General features: G+C 36.5%; 1 protein-coding gene across 2 annotated transcripts in view; it reads left to right on the top strand.

Moving 5' to 3' along the window:
* Positions 1-16,908, top strand: part of LOC131940924 (sodium- and chloride-dependent glycine transporter 2-like) — a 58,968-nt gene that overhangs the window by 33,795 nt on the left and 8,265 nt on the right. For both annotated transcript variants that reach the window (XM_059299845.1, XM_059299843.1), the window contains exons 3-9: positions 7,077-7,208; positions 10,197-10,509; positions 12,667-12,799; positions 14,253-14,387; positions 14,939-15,042; positions 15,566-15,690; positions 16,447-16,559. In XM_059299845.1, coding sequence (XP_059155828.1) covers positions 7,077-7,208; positions 10,197-10,509; positions 12,667-12,799; positions 14,253-14,387; positions 14,939-15,042; positions 15,566-15,690; positions 16,447-16,559 — 1,055 coding nt within the window. The remainder of the gene's footprint in view (positions 1-7,076; positions 7,209-10,196; positions 10,510-12,666; positions 12,800-14,252; positions 14,388-14,938; positions 15,043-15,565; positions 15,691-16,446; positions 16,560-16,908) is intronic.

Genomic DNA, 16,908 nt, shown 5'->3' with positions numbered 1-16,908 from the left:
GGTCACATCGACAGACACAAAAACACACACACTCACATCAGCAGACACACAAAAACAAACACACACACACACACACTAAATTGTTATATTGAACAGATCTGATTTCAGTGAGATTATACCTCCCCCCCCTTCCTTGAAGGCAATTTAGAAAGGGCAAACATATACTGTACTAGTCTTTACGAAACAGTGTAACTATGACACAATGTGTAGTGTTTCGGAGCAATGTCAATAATGCGTGATATGTACAGTGTTTCTGTTTTATTCCGGGGAGGTGGGACGTGTATTTAATTTCGGGGGGTGGGGCGGACACTGGTTTAAGTATTTATTTTGTATATCAATTTCGTTCAATGTGTGAGAAGGGGCGGTTTAGGGTTAGAGGGAGCACCCCTTTCCCGATCCCCTCCAAAACAAAAATGATTTTAAAAATACCTTACAGAAATTCTGAATATGTAGATATGCCGTGCTGAAGTGTACTAGACTAGACTATACTAGCCAGTGTAGAAATGATGCAATATGAACCGTACTAGACTAGACTAGACTAGCCAGTGTAGAATGACAACATAAACCGTACTAGACTAGACTACTAGCTAGTGTAGTTATGAATATGATGCAACATGAACCGTATTAGACTAGACTAGACACACGTAGGCTGTAGGCACTGCTAAAAAGAGACAAACATTCTATTATTGCTAAAGTATCTAAACAGACACATGAACTTTAGTGCTATCTTCAAGAACCCGCTTAATGACATTTACACTACCGTTAACCCCACCCCCCTCTTCACACGCACCCACACACACTTAGAGTACACATCGCACACATTTTCACACTCTGATACACACTCTGCTAAAATATGTAAACAAGGCTAGTATGTCAAGGTCAGGTCAAGCTGCTCCAGGAATCCAAAACTAGGCCAAGCGGTTTTCGTTTGCATTGTGGGTAAAAAAATAATACAACAGGCCTGAGATGTAGCAATATTTACATTTTAAGCGTCGCAATAACAAAAGCTCCACTATATATATATATATATATATATATATATATATATATATATATGTGTGTGTGTGTGTGTGGTGTGTGTGAATGTAATTATGTGTGTAAAGAAACATGTATATATATTGGCCTATATATATATATATATATATATATATATATATATATATATATATATATATATATATATATATATATATACTGTATATGTATTTCTGTATATATATACACTGTATATGTATTTCTGTATATATATATATATATATATATATATATATATATATATATATATATATATATATATATATATATATGTATATATATATGTATATATATATATATATATATATATATATATATATATATATATATATATATATATATATATATATATATATGTGTGTGTGTGTGCGTATGTATGTGTATGGATCTAATATGTAGATCTACATATTTATGTATGGTATGTAGACAGTATGTATGTCTGACATTAGATATAAAGATGGAACAACAGACTATCTATAGGGGGACCTACACTGAACACAACAGTGTGTTGACTTGTTAATTGTTTTTGAAAAAAAAATACTCTTCAATGTACTTTTAGCGTGCCTTCCTAATACTTAGGTTATAGTAATGTTAATCTTATAGCGTAAGGAAGGCTTATCTTTTTTGTGATTGCATAGTTTTATCTTTGAGTATTTTTGTGTTTTTATACATGACTTAACAATAACATAACAGGTTGTTGTCGAGGGTCAACGTTGTTTTTATTTACTCTTTAAGTAGCTGATGTCAAAACTTGTTACACTCTCTAGTAGTTTACACTGTTGTATTTTGTCATTCTTTAACCCATATGGCTTTGATTTGAAAGTTTCGTTTAAAAAAGATAAACAAAACAACAGCGCCCTAAATGAAAATGAATGCTTACATGTGAAATTTCATTTATCTATCTGAAATAGTACTCAAATTATAGGCATTTGAAAAATTTAAAGTAGAAAAACTTCCACTTCCGGTTATCGGAAATCATGAAAAGTTGATACAGATCTACAAATTTGATATAATACTTATGTATGAAATTTCATCAACCTAGCTGTTACGGTACTCAAGTTATCGTGTTCACAGACACACAGAAACACACAGACAGACACACACACATATACACACACATATACACACACACAGACATACGGACAAGATTTTAAAATTATGTTTTTCCGACTCAGGGAGGTGTAAAACGTCGAGATTTGCAAAAATCTCGATTTTTTTTTTGCACGATTACAATACTTTCTCTATACTTCGTATACGAGAAAGTGAAAAGATAAACATCACAAAACAACAGCGCCCGAAGTGAAACTGAATGCTATGTAAATTAATGACGTCATGTACTAAGGGAGACGGGGCAAGATGGTTGCGATTTTGTGAGTAAGTTGCTGAATGGAAGGGATGGAAGCTTGAAAAACGTAATGCGGAATGTATTTTGTTCATCTTAAAAATAAAAAAAAGGATAAATATTCACAGAACCTCTAAAAAATCTCAATACGATAATGTATAATTGTCTTTTATGAACATGGACGTACAAAGAATACTTTAGTGTTTTAAAAAGCGTGGTTGTACAAAAACGCAAAGCAATTCTCACAATATGGACAATTTAAACACTTAGGACGTGAGTAGGCCAACACACGTTCCGTGTTAACAAGTCAAAAAGCAGATTCACGTGCTCTAAGCTTGTAAACAAACAAAAAATCTTTTGGAATTTTAAATGTATTGGGGAAAAGAAATGTGTATTGTGTAACGGCTGCAAAATAAAGTTCCCTTTTCGAACCTGACGATCCAGGGGCAAATGAAGTAGAGTTCAACTTGTTTCTGTGACCTTGGCGTATGAAGTGGGGTAGTGTGATCAGCAACATACCCAGCCGCCTTCACTTTACCTAACGTGAATTCGGTACCCAACAGAACTGGGTGAACTCTACCGACTGGAACCCGGATTCGAACTCGCGACTTTGACCTTTGAGTTAGCACTATAGCGCTCTACCGCTAGGCCACGCATTCCCACACGGGAAGACGACAAAAATACCCCAAAATTATTTTGACCTCATGGAAGTTAACAACCTCATTCTCATTAAAAAAATGTTTTATATTTAATTTTTACCTCACTTTAAGCAAACAACTCTAATCTTACTTTTACAGATTCAGATTCTTCCATTTGCTTCGATGAATAAGTATTTAAACATATATAAATATACTCTTTGTAGTCGTAGATGAGCGCAGACAGACACTGTGGTTAAATATAACGTATTGAGATAACAACCAGAAGGTGTCTGGGGGGGGGGGGGGGGAGTTCACAACCTGGTAAAGTTTCTTCCATGCATCTCTTCAGGGGGGAGGGCGGAGCTGAAAAAAGTCTACCGCCCACCCCCCCCCCCCCCCCCTCCCCCGAACGACATGGAATTTATATAGAAAACATACTTTTAGCAGTGTCCGCCCCACCCCCCCGGAAAATGTTGACCGCCCCCCCCCCCGAAAACATCAAGTGGCCCCCCCCCCCCCCCCAGAAAAAAGTCTGAAAGAAACACTGCAACCTGGTTAGACAATCATGAGCACTCTGTCACGAACTAAAGCATAGGCAGAAGGTGTTGAGGGTTTCAATACTTTTTGTATCAAATTAATGCGTACCTTTAACCTGTAAATATGAGTCTTGATTATGGGATCCGCTCCGCCCAACCTAGTCATGTATTTCTTTTCAAACCAAACATTCGATAGTGGTAAAGTAGGTCCTTGGCGTTTATGTGTTATAGAACACGTAGATCACATGTGTACAGAACAACTGTTACGGGTCATTTGTAGGTTAGATAGAAATAGGCTAGAATAGTCTAGAAATTATGGGAGAGTGCGTGTGCGAGTTGAGTGTTTCTTCCAGACTTTTTTCTTCAAGGGGGGACCTGATATTTTCGGAGGGGGGGGGGGAGGGGGCGGACACTGGTAAAAGTATGTTTTCTATATAAATTTCATTTCGTTCGGGGGGGGGGGGGGGGGTGGTAGACTTTCTTCGGGGGGGGGGGTGCGAAGCCCACCCCCCTCCTCGAAGAGATACCTGGAAGAAACACTGGTTAAGTTTACCCTAGTGTGTAGTTAACCCCGGCGTGTTTATGTATTGTTATCCCAGGGTCGAATGCAGGTATAAAACCTGGAGTGAATGATTGTAAGGGGGACGGTTGGTAGCTGCTAGGTACGAGGGCGTGTTGTGTAAAGATAAAAAGGACAAGCGCAATAAAGGTTGAACATTGCCTACAAACGTGTTTGTTGGAAGAAAGGTCGATCGTAACAACCTCTTTAGATTCTCTGATCGTATACTTTTATGCCATATGCTATTACAATTCTCTGTTGCTGTTTACACTCAAGTCTGTCATACCTGAGCGGCAGTGTTTCTTTCAGACTTTTTTCTCGGTGGTAGGGGCAGGGGGAGCGGCTCTGACCTTTGAACACTAATTAACCGGACGTTTGCCAGAAATGCTATGGTGTTATTGAAACTTCTACTGGATTGTGTATAACATTAATTTTAGGACAAACGGCATTCGAGCATGTGGTTTTAGCGAAATTGTCGCATTTAAGTTAACGTCTGTTCGGTCCATTGTTCCATTAATATCGCACAGTTAACTATGTCCTAATTGAAATTCACACAGTTGACTAATTTCTAGAATTAATAACTTTAAGTATACCATTATAACAATATATATATATATATATATATATATATATATATATATATATATATATATATATATATATATATATATATAAAATTTATTTAAACGACAAGAAGGGCCGACAGCGGCCCGCAGACCTGGCATGAAAACCGCTGCTCTGTTTTTGCATATTTTGCTTACGAGTTAACCCGGCCTTGGTCGCACATTCGTCTGGGTAAATAAGATAAGTAAATACGCCAGCAGATATAGAGGGATTTAGTACTCGACTGTTTACGACATTACTAGCATATTAACCCAGATAGCGGGGTGCTACGGGTCAAATATCCAGTGCAGGCTGCTCAAATAGATTAACCTTAACCTATATCTATTTTTAGATATCGATGCATTTTTTTTTTAATCTCTAAAAAAATTAACTGACTTATTTTTCTTTGCTCTGCGATAATCTGTGATAGATATTTCTAAAAATATCATAATTATACAAAAAGTTATTTTCAATACCAAGTATTTTACAAGCAAATAGAGTATAAACTGGGGGGATGACGCATAAAATGTACCGTAAGTAAAGAAAAACAAGACATTGATAAATCAATAGTGGCGTTATTTTAATACAAATATCAGAACAACACAGTCTGAATATTTAAGAAGTCAATTTAAATAATGTTTACCAAGATGCATAGTGTGCTTGCGTCCGCGCGCATGCGCACGTATGTATGTTCTACCCCCCCCCCCCCCCCGAAAAAAAAAAGAAAAATACAATAAAAAAAATTCTCTAACTTCTAAGCTTAGTTGAAAACAAAGTAAAACGTCCCATATGTTTAATACATCAGTTTCTTATCTTAAGCAGGGCCTTTATAACAATGACTTCCATCCTTTAGCAGCCTACACCTCCGTGGTCATGAGAGTAGGGGCAGTAGATTTGTCCTGCACAGCAGCGTCACTAGGCGGGGGATGGGGGGTGTCACAAGACGGGGTGGGGTGGACCGCCCCGAGTGACATCACCTACGCCAATCTGTTTTTGTTGCTAGCTTAATATTAATAGCTTATTAAATTTATTATTTATCTTTAGGGACAGGGTGACACCATCCTGCATTGATTTGAGACCACGTTTTAGTATATCATTGGGGGCCTATATATATATATATATATATATATATATATATATATATATATATATATATATATATATATATATATTATATATATCCATTTAAAGAAAGTCTATTGGGTTCAAGATAAGTGAAGAATCAGTGGCGTCACCCGACATTATAGTGTCGCCACTGATTCTTCACTTATCTTGAACCCAATAGACTTTCTTTAAATGGATATTTGTCCTGTAGAATTGAGGTCAGCAAATTTCTAATGGACAAAGGTCAAGGTAATAGCCTATAGGACGAAGATGAGAACAATAAACTATGGGATACTTGACCTTCGTGGCGTTGCGAATTGTACTGTCGCTAATTGAGCTCTTTGTATACAGCACAAATTTCGTGTTTTCTCATCAAATTATTGTTTAAAATGCGCGGACTAAAACATAATATAATTATCACGTGACGTTGATTCGCGTTGTTTATTTTTGGAACTGTAATATGTTCTTGGTATTAAGAGGACAAATTATGATTTACATTTTGAATGGGAACTCAGTTGTATTAAAGTTAATCTTTATGTCATTTGGTATTTCATTCCAGTCACAAAGCAGAGTGTTTACATACAACCACAACCCACCCACCATATGAGCGGTTTAACATATTACACGCTAGTTACATACAGGCACAGTGAAGAACACAATCGTGCTATACAGCTCACATATGATATATGGACAATGAGCACAAAATATGTTCGCATACCATATTGATCTTATTATGAACGAAAATTGTGCTGTATGGTCTACAGTTCGCTGACGTTGGCTTAATGAGAAAATGATGAGCATTTTTTTGTGTGAAATACAGTGTCTATACCGTATTGAATATATGATGATAAAAAAGCGAATTTAGTTATAACAATGAGATAAAAATACCTCATTTTTGTTTTTGAACCTGAAATCTAAACTCCACCCCCCCCCCCCCACCAGAGTTTCTTCCAGGCATTTCTTCGAAAAAAATCTACCGCCCCCCCCACCAAACGAAATGGAATTTATATAGATAAATATATACATTTAATAGTGTCCGCTCCCCCCCCCCAGAAGAAAGTCTAACGGAGAAAAAGGTCTGGAAGAAACACTGCCCCCCCCCACACACACACCCATCACTATGTTCGGGCATAACTATATGTATGAATGTATGATGTTGGAAACATACTTAGCACACAGAAGAAAACTCCCTTACGTTGTATCAAGGAAAGCAATACTTTGACCATCTATCGTTGATTAACCAGGCACTCTATCCCCAGGCGCCTTCCTGATTCCCTACTGCCTCTTCCTAGCCCTGTGCGGGCTGCCTTTGTTTTTCCTGGAGGTGACCATCGGTCAGTTCTCCAGCTTGAGTCCTGTTGCTATCTGGAAAGTTGTCCCCCTTTTCAAAGGTGAGTAAAATAATCAAATTAATAATTTTTCTATTGTTTCTTTTTAACACAATTATCTGTGCATTTTCGTTAGCTATTGCCAGTGTGTATTTAAAAAAAAAAAGGTAGAAAATGCATAATTTGCATCTTTCTCCGTGTTTTTTTTTTTGGCAAAGACCAATTGCTGATCCTTCTGGTGGGTGTATTTCATGAAGTGAAATTGACCTTATATAAAACTAGGCATACTGCCTAGCTTCGCTTAGGTTTTCAAAAAAGTTGGGGAATTGAATGATTAATTAATAGGTGATTGGCTGCTATATTAAATGCTTAGGGCCTAAATTTTTACAGTGGTGTATTGTAATGGTAAGCAAATATCAATGGAATATTCGCAAACTTATTACTTGTACGGTTATTAGAACTGCAGGTGTTTTCTTAATATTATCAATCAAATATTATAATAAATTACTATCGCAATTAATTTATACATTACAGTTTAATGCAAAACTTAATTCGCAACAAAATATTTATTTAAAACAATGCTATACTTTATGATTTTTGTTTTTTTCTTAAAAAGAGTATACAAAATATTTAAAAATTATTACATTAAAAAGTTACCTCCCCTGTTCAAAGACCAAATGACCAAATCTTGTATAATGAGAATTTCACTCGCGGTCATTTTTAGCCCTCTGAGAGGGCTATAAGTCTGACCAACAGTTTTCCATACGGCGTAGTCAGCTTTTGAGGTGTATACAAAAAAATAGTCAGATGTAAAGAGGGTAAGTGTCCTAAAATCCGTTTTCAAATTACCCTCTGTTTTTTCCGTAAAATACAAAGATAATATAGGGAAATACGACTGGTCAGTTTTGACCCATTTAACGAATTTTCCCGGACATGGCGAGTTTTTTGTGACACCCCAAGGCGTTCTCCTACCACCTCACAAAATTTCAAGGGGGGTCGTCGGAGGAAATTTTTTCGTAATAGAGCTCATATAAAGAGAATTTCACTCGAGGTCACTTTTTAGCCCTCGTCGAGGGCTTTGAGTGAAACCGACAGTTTTCCCTAAAGGTCAAGCCATTTACCTAAGAGCATGCAAAAAATTAGCCAGATGTAAAGACGGTAAGTGCCCTAAAATCCGTTTTGAAATCACCCTCTGTTTTTCCCATAAAATACAAAGATTATATAGGGAAATACGACTGGTCAGTTTTGACCCATTTAACGAATTTTCCCGGACATGGCGAGTTTTTTGTGACACCCCAAGGCGTTCTCCTACCACCTCACAAAATTTCAAGGGGGGTCGTCGGAGGAAATTTTTTTTCGTAATATAGCCCATATAAGGCGCCGGTCAGTCGAGGTCAGTTTTGACCCCTCCCCGTAGGCTTTTCGGCCAACCGTCACCGGCCTTCGTGTTCTATCGCCCGAAGGCACCATCGTGCCAAATTTGACGCGCCTGCGGCGCCGGGAAGTGCCCTATCGGGCACTTGACCACTTTGCTTTATATATATAGATGACTATAGTAAGATCAAAAGCCATGTGGAGTGTTTTCAGATAATGCTAGAGAAGCCTTTACAATGATTGCTAGGAAGGCCACGTTCGAAGCAGTGGCGGAACTAGAAATCAAAGGCTCCCCCGCAAAGAAAAAACTAGGGCCCCCCCTATATATATATATATATATATATATATATATATATATATATATATATAATCTATTATGAGTTAATTAGTCTACTTCATTGCAATATATAACCATTCTGAGAGAACAAACCAGAAAAAATTTAGTCCAAACTAATATTGAGTTATTAGTATCCGAACCATACTGGTCAAAAATATAATAAAGACGTTAGGTTGATTCGTGAATGGTTTCTCGCGTTATGTTTATTTTTTTCATTTTTGGCTTTTATAATATCAATTTTGTAAACATTGATTTTTATAGCTATACTATTGTATAGTACGTCTTATTTAAGTAGCAATTCAGAGAATCAATTGCTTTTTAATTTACATAGTACAAAACTATTAAAATGAGCTTCGTGGGCATCCCTATTTTAAAGAAGGGCAGTAAGTCATGCAAGTAGTGTGAATGTTTACCTACCTTTCAAACTATAGCTCTTGTAGATTTTAAAATATTTTTCTACGCAACAATCTCTGCTATAGTAGACCTGTTTTTTTTTTTTTTTTACAAAACCACTTTCAAGATGCATGAAAAACATATTTTTTGAAAAAAAAAATCATTGCTTTTTGATCGGAACTGGGCCCCTAAACGTCTTGGGCCCCCCCCGCATTGCGGGGTCTGGCGGTATGGTAGTTCCGCCCCTGGTTCGAAGCTATTTTTAGCTGATTTAGCTATCATAATCGTGAGCCTAGCCATGGCCCTGATTACGTTTACCTTGGCAGAAAATGACTATTCGAGAATAGATTGTCTAGTTAAGCCCCGGCACCAGTTACCCCCCCCCCCCCCTCCGTCTACCAAAAAAAAAAAGATCATAAAAAAGAGGATATAATGAAACTTGTACTTTTAGATTTTTTTTGAAGAGGGGTAAAATTGGAAAATGCCATTAATAATTTGCATAAACAGGTCTGTATTTTTGGTACTTTACGCCATAACAATTAAGTTTGTGTATGCAATAAATATAAATTTGAGTTGCCAATAAAGTGTCTGGGCTTAACCTTTCGGGCGTGTACTTTTTGGCGGGGTTGATCAGGATTGGACAAGACCGTTATACCAGCGAACAAAAGATTAATTATAGATACCGGTGTCCGATAATGGAATCTTCTTTAAAAAAAGGGGTGTTGGGTTGTTAGTAGTATTGTAATCTCGACGGTAGGACCAGGGTTGGGATTAGGAACATTAGCCAGCCATGTGTGTATTTATTTAGTTAACTACCAGTAATCTAACACCCCTTTTTTTAAAAAGAAGATTCTATTATCGGACACCGGTGTAAACATTCTCCCAAGAATACAAACAATTAGTAAATATTGAAACCTAAAGACAATCTAATTTTTTTTATCGTGCAGGTGTTGGGGTGGGTATGCTGTGCTGTACCGCCATCGTGTGTATTTACTACAACGTCATCGTCGCCTGGATCGTGTACTATCTGTTTATGTCCTTCCGGTCCGTGTTGCCGTGGGCCAGCTGCGACAACTCATGGAACACGGACAGATGCACGGACTTCCGGGGCGCGAAAAACCAGACGGCAGTGGCCTTTCTAGGTAACTTGAGCCGGGATTCGTTTTTCAACAAAACTGGTGATGTAATCTTGAGGAACGGAAGTGAATTTTTGTTTACCAAGAGCAACAGGTCGGTTCCATCAAGCGAGGAATTCTGGGAGTAAGTAAAAGTTTCCTTGACGACAGACTTTACCGAAAGGTTGTTTCAAAATTAGGGGTAGTCCCTATGCAATATGCAATGCCCATTTATTTGTTCTAAGATTTTGCACATTTTTAACTACCACCCCTCTCTCGTCACCATATAATTTATAATATAATAAATATATTATTATAACGCTAGACCTCCACCCTATAACTCTAAAGATGTCACAATGGCCATCAATGGGGTCGTCCATAAATGACGTCACACTCGTAGGGGGGAGTCCGTAATTTTGTGACGGTGTGTGATGAGGGGGGGGGGGGGGGGTCACACTTTTGCATTATAAAAAAAGCAATGTTAGAAAACGATTTTTAGACGTTATTTTGCATTTTAGAAACTGTTTTAATAAATAATAGAATTGATTAAAATACTCTATTTTGACAGAGTTCTGACAAGATTTTGGAAAAATATCGATGTTTAAAAAAAAAAAAATTCAACTGCAATTTTAAGGGGGGGGGGGGGGGTTGTAGGCTGAGGTGTGATGTCATTTTAGGGGGGGGGGGTCTGGCTTTTTGTGAAGGAAGTGTGACGGAGTGGAGGGGGAAGGTAAAAATCATCAAAAAAGCGTGACCTCATTTATGGATGACCCCCAAGTTAATGTGACAATTCATCAAATTTTTGGGGTGAGAGCTGAAGCTTCCACGGGGGGGGGGGGGGGGGGGGGAGGGTGTGGGAGAAATGTACTCCCCCCCTCCCACGTCCAAGAGATGCCTGAAATAAACACTGACTTCAATTCACAGTGACATTAGCCGTAACTGTTACCACTAAGGCTTATTGCCTAAATAGGGCCTACCTTAACCCTTGCCCATTGCTCCTGTAAATATCTTTTATTGATGACCCCTTAGTAAAAAGGAAGAAAATATATTAGATTACCTAATTAAAATAAAGTATAAATAAGAATGGCTATTCATGACATCATAGAGTCATTATATAAATATATAATAGATCTAGGCCTAGTTCAATAAGCCTATATTAAAACTGCTTCTGAAAATAAGGTTATAGGCATACTAATATTATTTATATACCAAGTTATAAAATAATATTAAATCAATAATGTGTGCTTTTCGGTAGTCCATTATTATCATAGGCTTAACACTGCTTAGTTATAATTAATTGTCCTCTAACAAAATAAATTAAAGTTTTTGCTTTCTAAAGAAAAAGAAAGAAGATGAAATGTATTATATAATTACACATTAAGATTCACATAAACATTTAATTAATTATTTTAATTATCTTATTCTTGTGTTTTGAAAAATGCATATTTCAAAGAATATATGCATTTTATTCCAGAAGTCCGTAAATTTAATTTTAAATTACAAAAAATAAATAACAAAAAGGGGGGGATGGGAGGGGGTTGATTTATAGGGCTACACTGCCTTCTGATTTTTAAACAAACCTATTTGAATTAGTGCCATAGTTACTTCCCTTTTAATCTACATTTCTTTGAATTACCTTTTTTGGTTGGTAGTAAATATAAAATTAGTCTCAAAAGGGAGGGCAGTGGTAAAGACTAGAGTTAAGGCTGTTGCTTGTGCACACTACTTTAATAATTCATTACTATCAACCTAACATCCCTTTCTTCAGAAATCTATTATTAAATTGCAGTTATGAAAAACTGAAAAATTCCCTGCCTCCCTCCCCCCCAACCATTTGAATAAAAAAAAAGACTGCAGATTAAGTGAGTTAAAAAGAGCTGTATATTAAAACATTATTCTAAAAAGGTTAAAACTATTGTTTGCAACTCTTCCTATTTTTACAACTGGGGTTAAATGTAACTTTTCCTTTTCTTCCAATTGGGGTTGATTGTAACTTTTCCTTTTCTTCCAATTGGGGTTGATTGTAACTTTTCCTTTTCTTCCAATTGGGGTTGATTGTAACTTTTCCTTTTCTTCCAATTGGGGTTGATTGTAACTTTTCCTTTTCTTCCAATTGGGGTTGATTGTAACTTTTCCTATTCTTCTGATTGGAATTGAATGTAACTTTTCCTATTCTTCTGATTGGGGTTAAATGTAACTTTTCCTATTCTTCTGATTGAGATTGAATGTAACTTTTGCTATAGTTCCAAATGCTGTTGACTGTAACTTTTATTATAGCTACATTTCCTTTTCCCAATTTCAGACGTCATGTTCTGGAACTGAGTGGTGGCATAGACTCACCTGGTACCATCAGATGGCAGCTGCTCATCTGCCTGGCCTTTGCCTGGATATGTGTCTTTTTTTGCCTGTTCAAAGGTGTAAAAGTTCTAGGCAAGGTGTGTGTATTTTCTTTTCTGGCTAGGCAACATATTTTAAGATTTAGGCAAGTTGTGTATAGTTTTTTTTTTTTTTGCTAGGCAACATGTTTTGATTTAAGTCCTAGGCAAGGTGAGTGTTTTTTTTTTTCTGCGAGGTAACATGAATTTTTTTCAGTTCTAGTCAAGGGATCACCAATAAAGGACAGATGCGGGTTTTTTTTAACCCTACCCCATCAAAACATAAGTTGTCACAAAAAGTCATCCGCACTGGCTTCATGACATCATGCTTCAGTTTCTGCGTTTTCTGCCCCAAAAAATAGCTTTTACAAAATTATAGCGATTTATTTCTGAAGGTACTAATGGAGTTGTTTTCCTTTATAATCGGACATAGCAAAATAATTTAGCAACTGTTTTACTGTTTGCTTACCAGTCTGGTGTAGCCTAAAATAAAAACATTGTTTACCACAAGTTAATGCTGAAAAGTTTAGCAAAATAGTTAAAAAAATTAAAGTGTGATGTCACATTTTTGTAAACCCTTTTCCTTGTCAAGCATCATGACAAAAATCTGAAGCCCCCCCCCCCCCCCACCTCAAACTACAAGAGTGTTACTTCAAATGGATAATTTCCAAACTTAAAACTAAATAATAACCAAGCATTCATAAAACCAAACTAAAAAAGGGTTAATTTAGGTGACTGAGTGTAAGACTATGCCCTAGGCTACTATATTGGAATAACACTCTAGTGTTTAGCCCACTGTTAGTTAAACCATGAAAAAGTTAGTTAATTGCAAAATTTGAAAAATTAGATGTCTTCATAGAAGAGAGCCGGGCAAAATCTTAAAGTATTTCTAAACTATCAATCAAATATTTAGGTGACTTCAGAATTGTTTGCTTTTAAAAAAAAAGTACAGGTACTTAAATTCCAAAAAGAATGAAATAATTGATTGTTTACAGTACCCTGGCCAATAAAGTATTATATAACTGTCTTTTAAATTTTATCTTCAAGAGGGCCAGACATTTCCATAGACCAAAGCTAATGCTCTTTTTTGGATTTGGATCCAAACCTTGCCTTTCTGTTATTTAGGCATGTACTACAAAGCTTTGCCACTGTCAAAAGATTAGGTTGGTTAATCTTACCCCTGACTAGTTTTGTTTGTGGCTCTGTCTATCAAAGTAAAGCTAAGCGTGGTTGGATTGTAGAGTATAGGGCTGCTAACCTGAAAGTCTGGAGTTCGAATCCCTGGTTCAGTTCTAAAGAGCGTTCCTGAGTCCATCCAGATGTAAAGGATACCTGACTCATGTTATGGAAGGTAAAAGCAGCTGGGCATAGAGCTGACCACGCTATCCCTTCTTATGCCGAGGTCTCTGAAAAATGTTAACTCTGCTTCACCTGCCCCATGGACCATCAGCTTGAAAAGGGAACTTTACCACTGACTTCTGAAGCTAAGCTCGTTTTGTTTCTATGGCAACAGGTGATGCACTTTGCAGCCCCCTTCCCATACTTGGTTCTACTTGTCCTTCTTGTAAGGGGTTGCACTCTGCCCGGTGCCATAGAGGGCATTAAGTTCTACATAGTGCCCAGGTGGGAGAAGCTGGCAGATTACACAGTAAGTTAAAAAATTAATGTGTTGCAAATTTAATGGATTAAAGTATTATGTTTTAGGTTTCAGAAGGCTACTTACAAGCTCAATTCCTTGTCACTTGTGTTGTAAATGCACAAATAAAAAACCGTGCTCTATTTCTTTATATTTCAATTAAAAATCAAGTTCTTTTTATGTTTGATAATAATTGTTTTTTAATTTAAGCTAATAGATTTAAATAAACTATTTATAACTAAGGCGGCTGGGCATAGTGCTGACCACACTATCCCTTAAAATGCAGAGGCCAAGAAACTTCTGAACTCTATTCTGCCCAATAGATGGCTAGGGCTAAAGAGGAACTTTACTTTATATATGTTTATATTTATAACTAAAGTGTAAGATTAGGATATGTTTGATCATCCTGTATCAAATATATAGCTCATTTAAACCTACACCCATAGGCTCCTGCATTTGTTTAGGTGTATGAATCTATAGATATCTTTATTTAGCTTATCTACGCATCTCAGTCGGTGCTAAATATGAAACAAATTTACTAGTGTAATTTCCTTTTTTTTTAGGTTTGGGGAGATGCAGCTTTACAGATCTTTTATTCAGTAGGGATGGCTTGGGGTGGGATCATCACTATGGCATCTTACAACAAGTTCAGCAACAACGTCTACAGGTAGGTTATTTCCCCTGAAATTTAAATTATATGAGTTTATAACCAGCCACAAGCATATCTAGACATTGTTTTGGCAATTGTATTCTCAATTTAATGAATTAAAAAAAAATCAAAACATACTATTCATTAAAATTGTTTTGGAGGAAAAAATAGTTTTATATACTGTAATCAATTACAGTGGCGTAGCCAGTAAGTGGTCGTGGGAGGGGTTCAAACATTTTTCCTTATGTATAATTCATATATATATATATATATATATATATATATATATATATATATATATATATATATATATATATATATATATATATATATATATATATATATATATATATATATATATATATATAGGGGTAAGGGTCTATGGGAGGGGTTATAACCACCCTAACCCCCCCTTGCCTATGCCACTGATCAATTACACTAATACTTTTCTAATTGTGATTTCCATTAAATTGTCTCTCAGACTATGAAACCATTTAATAATAATGTTTATGCCAGAACAATTTTTTTTTCTTATTGCCAGAGACTCTATGATAGTTCCATTGGTGAACTGTGGCACCAGTGTGTTTGCTGGCTTTGCCATCTTTTCTGTGCTCGGCTATATGGCACATGAAGCCAACACAAGCGTGGATGAGATTGTAACACAGGGTAAGATTGGACTGGTATTGTGTAGATTGTAATGTAAGATTGGGTTGGGCCAGTGTAGATTGTAATGTAAGATCGGGTTGTGATTGTGTTGATTGTAATGTTGGATTGGGGTGGGATCAGGTAATTTCACATAAAGGATTGGTTTGGGATCGTGTGGGTTGTAATGTAGGATTAGGTTGGGATTCAGTAGATTGTAATGTTAGGTTGGGATTGGTACTTTGCAATGTTGAGTTGGGATTGGTACATAGTAATGTAGGATTGGATTGGGATTGTGTAGAGTTATGTTGGATTAGGTTGTGTAGGGATTGCACTGTCTGGATAGTGCAGGGAAAGTTTGGGGTTAAATGAAGGTTTGCATTGTGTGATGCTGGTATACTGCAATGTTTTGTTAGAGTTGGAAGTCATTAGAAATATCCACTAGATGTTGTATTTACAGATTGTGGATAAAAATAGAATAGGTTTACGTTGTGATTAAAAATATATTTCTGAGTCCAATTATCCCACAAATAGTTGGGGGGAGGGGAATGTTTATCAATACCAATATGCATGTGAATTACTTATAAAACCAATGGCAAATTAATTTTATAAAACAACAAGCCTTTTATAAGTAGTTTCAGCGTACATACAAAACAGGTGACACACAAGCCTTTGTATCCCAGTGTGAATGTTGATAGAGTCAGCTTTGTTTGAGTAGGGAACAAAGTTTATAACAAAGCTTATAACAAAGAGTGCAAGATCTTGCATATACATTTGCAGGTCCAGGTCTTACATTTGTTGCCTACCCACAAGCCCTTGCTACACTACCCATCTCACCCCTGTGGTCAGTGCTGTTCTTTCTGATGCTGTTCACTGTGGGTCTGGACAGCCAGGTAGGTTTTTAAAATGACTTGTTAAAAATTACTTGTTGTAAAATAACTTGTTTTAAATATGTATATTTATATGGTATGGTGTAGTCAATTGGTAGAGCTCACGTAGTTTCACTATCTCAAGAGTTTTGAGTATGGATCATGGACTAGTCTGTTGGAAGTCTTAAAGTCCACTAAGCTCTGATGGGTATCTGACTCACTATAGGGAAAGTAATGGCAATGGACATGGTGCTGACTACACTATCATTTTATCTTCTGAGGATACAGAAACACATGAACTCTAAGCCATCTACCCTATTGACCGTCATGTCCACAAAGAGAACTTTATTTTTTTTTTATTATAATTGGGAAC

The sequence above is a fragment of the Physella acuta genome, unplaced genomic scaffold (genome assembly GCF_028476545.2).
Source record: "Physella acuta isolate Inbredline_101_S28 unplaced genomic scaffold, ASM2847654v3 ptg000335l, whole genome shotgun sequence".
NCBI classification, from domain to species: domain Eukaryota; kingdom Metazoa; phylum Mollusca; class Gastropoda; family Physidae; genus Physella; species Physella acuta.
Note: the sequence above shows the minus strand (reverse complement) of the source record. Positions and strands in the feature narration are given on the sequence as shown.